General features: G+C 53.1%; 1 protein-coding gene across 1 annotated transcript in view; it reads left to right on the plus strand.

The window, feature by feature from the left end:
- Positions 1–1786, plus strand: part of PROK1 (prokineticin 1) — a 4232-nt gene extending 2446 nt beyond the window's left edge. Inside the window, exon 3 of the mRNA XM_010001383.1 lies at positions 1667–1786. Coding sequence (XP_009999685.1) covers positions 1667–1786 — 120 coding nt within the window. The remainder of the gene's footprint in view (positions 1–1666) is intronic.
- Positions 1787–6378: the final 4592 nt, after the last annotated feature.

A 6378-nucleotide genomic window follows, 5' to 3' on the forward strand; every position in this document is an offset into this window, starting at 1 on the left:
TGGGTGGGCTTGAGATGGAGGGACATGGGGTGGAGGGACATGGGGTGGAGGGACATGGGATGGAGGGACATGGGATGGAGGAACGTGGGGTGGGGTTGGGATGGAGGAACATGGAGTTGGGATGGAGGAACATGGGATGGAGGAACATGGGGTTGGGATGGAGGAACATGGGGTTGGGATGGAGGAATGTGGGATGGAGGAACGTGGGGTGGGGTTGAGATGGAGGAACATGGGATGGGGTTGGGATAGAGTTTGTGTCAGACCCTGGAACAGGCTGCCCAGGGAGGTGGTGCAGTCACCACCCCTGGGTGTGTTGAAGGGTTGTTTGGATGTGGTGTTGGTGGATCTGGTTTAGGGGAGAACTTTATAGAGCAGGGATGATGGTTGGACTGGGTGATCCCAAGGGGCTTTTCTAACCTGAATGGTTCTAGGATTCTGTGATCATGCTGGTCCCTGAGTTGGTGCCCTGAAGCTGATTGGAGCCTCAGAGGTGTTTTTAAACAACCCTCACCCCTGCTTGTCCCATGGGTGCTGCAGATCTTGGCTCTGGAGCTGGGATGGAGCTGCCTGGTCCATTTCATTCCAGGAAAAGCTGCTGCTCAGCTGGTCCAACTTAGAATCAGTCAGAGAATCATTCAGGTTGGAAAGGACCTCAAAGATCATCAAGCTCCAACTGCCATGAGCAGGGAACCACCAGCCCAGGCTGCACAAAACCTCATCCAACCTGGCCTGAGAAACCTCCAGGGATGGGGCATCAACAACCTCCTTGGGCAGCCCATCCCAGTTCCTCACCACCCTGAGAGGGAAGAATTTCATCCTAACATCTCACCTCAATCTCCCCTCTTTCTGTTTAAAACCATGAAAACCCAACTGAGTTGTAAATCCTTGGCCAAGGGAGGAGAAGCTGAGTTGATGCCTCAGGATTTCTGTCTGATCAGAAGCCCCAGAGCTCCAGGATTAGCACCAGCTCCAGATTTCCTGGTTGATTTGTGTCTGGTGGGAACAAGATTGAGTGGTTCTGCTCTCAGAAGGAAGGAGCAAATGGCTCAAGAGGGATCAAAAATTCATTTCAGGAATATCCCTGGTAAAGCTCAGAGAAGAACCAGGGATTTGCTCAGGGCTCTGATCGTGTTTGATGAGTCCTTGGCTGCAGCAGAGCCACAAATCCCTTGTCTCTCCCATAAGAAGGACATGGAGCTCCTGGAGAGAGGCCAGAGGAGCCACGGAGATGCTGGGAGAGCTGGAGCAGCTCTGCTCTGGAGCCAGGCTGGGAGAGTTGGGGTGTTCAGCCTGGAGAAGAGAAGGCTCCAGGGAGACCTGAGAGCAGCTTCCAGTGCCTGAAGGGGCTCCAGGAAAGCTGGGGAGGGACTTGGGACAAGGGCAGGGAGGGATGGGATGAGGGGGATGGATGAAAAGTGGGAGAGGGAGATTGAGGTTGGAGATGAGGAGGGAATTCTTTGGTGTGAGGGTGGTGAGAGCCTGGCCCAGGTTGCCCAGGGAAGCTGTGGCTGCCCCATCCCTGGCAGTGTTGAAGGGCAGGTTGGATGGGGCTTGGAGCAGCCTGGGCTGGTGGGAGGTGTCCCTGCCCATGCAGGGGTTGGGGCTGGATGATCTTGAAGGTCCCTTCCAACCCAACCCATCCCATGACCCTCTGGTCTCTCCCCAGGTGCCCTTCCTTGGCAAACGCCAGCACCACACCTGCCCCTGCTCCCCCAGCTTCACCTGCTCCAGGTTCCTCGACGGCCGCTTCCGCTGCTCCCTCGACTTCAAGAACCTGGACTTTTAGGGTGCTTCTCCCAGCTCTCCAGCCCCCAGCACCCAGTTCTCCCCCTCTCCCATGGCCGTTGGGTGCCCACGTAGCTCCAGGCAGCTTTCAAAGTGCTTTTCCAAGCTAGACAGTGGCGTTAGAAACTGTGTTGTGTGGGGAAACTGAGGCACGGACAGCTCAAGCTGCTCCCACAGGCTGGACCCAGCTCCAGCATCCAAAACCAGCTTGGAGAAGACCTGATGGCCATGACATTTACACTATTTGGTCCTGCATGAGGAAAGACAAAACTCAGAGAGCCAGAAACTTCCATTTTTGGGGGGAGTTTTAGCACTTTCCCTGCAATTCCCACTGGACAAACCACTGAAGTCCTGATAATTCCCATCATGATGTTGCCCAGTTGGGTCTTCTCAACCTATTTTTGGTCTCCAAGCTGGTGCTGGATGGTCTGATCTAGCTGGGAATGCAAAGAAATTGGTATCAGAATTAAGGAATGGTGGTTTTTTTTTTCCCCAAAGTTCCAACAACCCAATTGCTGGTTGGATTTGAGTTGGGTCTTTGGGATTTTGGGATTTCCAGCCTTGGCATTTTTTCCTTGGGGTTCCCTTTGGGGAGATTTGGGAGCTTCTCAGTGGGGTTTTTTTTGAGGAGAAGGGGGGGGATTGATGCTAATTCCATGTGCTCCAAGTTCTCTCAGCCACGTGGTTTTGGTTCCCTCCTTCCAAAACATCTCGTGGGGGAGAAACAAACCCAACCTGGGGATCTTCCCCCTCCTGCTTCCTACAGCAACCCCTGGAAAAGGCAAATCCAAGGGAATAAAGAGGGGGAATCAAGAAGTAAAAGCAGCATTTGACAGGAAAGAAAAGGGGGAGGAAAAAGAAATACTAATGATCAAATGATCGTGGAAAGAAATGTAAGAAATTTGGTTTGCTTTGAGCTTAAAATGCAAGATTTGGGGGTTTGAATGCAGAGCTGCTCCTGGGGTTGGGTGGATTTGGGTGAGTTGGGGTGGTTTGGGGTGAGTTTGGATGGATTTGGGTGGGTTTTGGGTGGACTTGAGTGGGTTTTGATTGCATTTAGGTGTGTTTTGGGTGCATCTGAGTGGGTTTGGGGTGCATTTGTGTGGGTTTTGGGTGCATTTGAGTGGGTTTTGATTGCATTTAGGTGGGGTTTGGGTGCATTTGGGTGGGGTTTGGGTGCATTTGAGTGGGTTTTGGGTGCATTTGTATGGGTTTTGGGTGCATTTGTGTGGGTTTTGGGTGCATTTGAGTGGGTTTTGATTGCATTTAGGTGTGTTTTGGGTGCATTTGGGTGGGGTTTGGGTGCATTTGTGTGGGTTTTGGTTGCATTTGTGTGGGTTTTGGGTGCATTTGTGTGGGTTTTGAGTGCATTTGGGTGGGTTTTGGGTGCATTTGGGTGGGTTTTAGATGCTCTACCAGCCACCGTTTCAATCCCCAACCCCCCCAGATCTCCAGTTGTGTTGGACAACCAAGTGATTCCCATGTGGAGTTGGATGCTGGGTGAAACCTTCCCTCCCACCTACCCCCTCCCCCTTAAAAATATGGCAAATTTGGTGCAAATAAAACCCTGCAATGACCAGGTTGGTTTGATTCAGTTCTTTTTTCCCCACGACAAAGGAATAATCCTGCCCTGGGGGATGCAGCAGCTTTCCAGGAAGGTGAATTTATGGTGTTATTTTTTTACCTCTCAGGGCTTCAAAACAGTGTTAAAAAGATGCAGTTTCATGGTTTGAGTTTCTTTTCTTATTTAATCAGCTCCTTTTAGCTTTCCCACAAAACTGGGAATGTGGGACTGGGATTGATCCTTTGATTTCAGGGCTTTTTTAAGCAATTCCCATGGAAAAATAAGGCCATTTATTCTCTCCCAGCAGAAAGAAAAACCAGGAAAAAAGAAAGAAATCAAGCCAATAGTTTCTTGACATCCTCAGTTCCCATTTTAGGGGGACTTCCCAGACCTGGAGCAGGGCTGCTGGGTGGGAATGACCAGTTTTCCAGTGGCTTTAAGCTGCAGGAGGTGACAATTTAGTTGGGGAACCACTGGATGATGGTAGAAATTTACAGAGGGACACCTCCCCCGCAAGAGCAGGACTGATTGATTGATTGATTGATTTATGATTCTTGATTGGAAATTGTTAATTAAAGCAGTGATGAGCAGCCCAGCTGAGGGACCTGCTCAGGTTGCTCCCCAGGGATGTGTCCCTGAGTGGTTTTTACCTGCAGTTTAGCAGAAAAAACACCCTCACAGCAAAGAATTCCCTCCTCATCTCCAACCTCAATCTCCCTCTCCCACTTTTCATCCATCCCCCTCATCCCATCCCTCCCTGCCCTTGTCCCAAGTCCCTCCCCAGCTTTCCTGGAGCCCCTTCAGGCCCTGGAAGCTGCTCTAAGGTCTCACCCTTGGTAAGTTTGCAGATGACACCATGTTGGGTGAGAGTGTTGATCTGCTGGAGGGTGGGAAGGGTCTACAGAGGAGGTGGTGGGGCCTGGTGGAGGGTCTGGTTCTTAGAGGAGCTTTGGGGCTTTGCACAAATCCCCCTGACTCAGGATTTTTGGGGGGGGAATGAACCTGCTCTGCTGGTGGATCAGCACAAATCTCCCAGGTGTCAAATGCTGCTGCAGGAGCTGTGGGCAGCAAAATCCTGCCTGATTTATCTTGTCCTCAGTTCTTGTGCCCTTGGAAAAGGGGGGAGAAGAAGCTGAGAAAGGTCCTCAGGGAGAAGGGCTTGATGCTCATGGCAGTGGCAAGACACCAGCCCCAAATCCCTGCATGTTTTCCCCAACAGGACCAAGGTGGCCACCAGAGCCTTGCTGAGCACCTGCCACCTGAGGGTTGGCTTTGCCCTCCAGCAGTGGGGTGGTTGTGGGGTGCCCATCCCCACCAGGGAGGCTGGGGAGGAACTTGGGACAAGTTGGGAGGGATGGGATGAGGGGGAGGGATGAAAAGTGGAAGAGGGAGATTTAGATAAGACATGGAGGTCCTGGAGAGAGTCCAGAGGAGCCACAGAGGTGATGGGAGGGCTGGAGCAGCTCTGCTCTGGAGCCAGGCTGGGAGAGTTGGGGTGTTCAGCCTGGAGAAGAGAAGGCTCCAGGGAGATCTTAGAGCACCTTCCAGTGCCTGAAGGGGCTCCAGGAAAGCTGGGGAGGGGCTTGGGACAAGGGCAGGGAGGGATGGGATGAGGGGGATGGATGAAAAGTGGGAGAGGGAGATTGAGGTTGGAGATGAGGAGGGAATTCTTTGGTGTGAGGGTGGTGAGAGCCTGGCCCAGGTTGCCCAGGGAAGCTGTGGCTGCCCCATCCCTGGGGGTGTTGAAGGGCAGGTTGGATGGGGCTTGGAGCAGCCTGGGCTGGTGGGAGGTGTCCCTGCCCATGCAGGGGGTTGGAACTGGATGATCTTGAAGGTCCCTTCCCACCCAAACCATTCCATGATTCTATGAATTCAAAGAGGGGGGAACACCTCGGGAACGTGTCTCCATGCAGGGAATGTCTATCCTGGGCTGCCATCTCGTGGCTGAGCTGCCAAACCCGACCTGTTGCTCTCTGGGGATGCTCGGAAATGGGGGGGGGTGTCTGGAGAGGGACCCTCCAGGGCTTCCCTGGAAATTCCAGCTCCAAAAAGGAGGGAGATCCTTCCAGCAGACCAATATTTCCCAGTTGGCCACAAGTTCCAACTCGCTCCGAGGATGCAAAACACTCGGGATGTTTTTCTGACGGAGCCAAGAGGGGGTTTTGGTGCGCTTTTTTTGAGCTGTTTCTGCAGCTGTTGGGAATTTCAAGGGCATTTCAGCCTGTGGGATGAAGGAGGTGCCAGTTCAGCTCCTCAAGGTCCGACTCAGGAGTGGGGCAGTTAAGTGGAGCCTTGGAGGGATGTCACTGAGCTGTGGGGAGGGGCTGAGCTGGAAATTGTAGGGGAGAATGGGGTTCTTGGCAGGTTTTTCTCAAGCAGCAGTTGGGTGCTGGCCCTGGGGACCCAGAGCCTGGGTCTCCTCATCTTCACTTTTGGATAAGTTGGACATGAGCTGGAGAAACTGAATCCCTCTGGCTCCTCCTCGGAGCAGGAACCAGATTTGGCCTCAGCAAAGCCCTGCAGGGTTTGTCCTCAGCTCAGGGATCTTTACTGTCCCATTTCTCAACCCCCTCCCACCGTTCCCAGCTGGGGAGCAGCTCCCTTGGAGGAGCCCAAAGCCAGGAACAAAAAAAGTTGAGTCCAAATAGTATTTGTTGCATGTCAGACTTGGGAGCAGCTCTTCTTGGATGGTAGAATCCAGTTTACAAGTTAATAAGGATCAGGTGCTTCTTCCATCCCTCTGTCCACCCATCCCTCCTTCTCTCCCTCTCCCCCTCCTTCTCTCTGTCCCTCCCTCCATCCCTCCCTCCATCCATCCGTTCATCCATCCATCCACCCCTCCCTCCATCCCTCCGTCCCTCTCCCCCTCCTTCTTTCCATCCTTCCCTCCATCCCTCCATCCATCCATCCCTCCCCCCCTCCTTCCCTCCATCCCTCCCTCCATCCATCCCTCCCCCCCTCCTTCCCTCCATCCCTCCATCCCTCCCTCCTTCCCTCCATCCTTCCCTCCATCCCTCCCTCCATCCATC

The sequence above is a fragment of the Chaetura pelagica genome, unplaced genomic scaffold (assembly GCF_000747805.2).
Source record: "Chaetura pelagica isolate M959 unplaced genomic scaffold, ChaPel_1.0 scaffold507, whole genome shotgun sequence".
NCBI lineage: Eukaryota > Metazoa > Chordata > Aves > Apodiformes > Apodidae > Chaetura > Chaetura pelagica.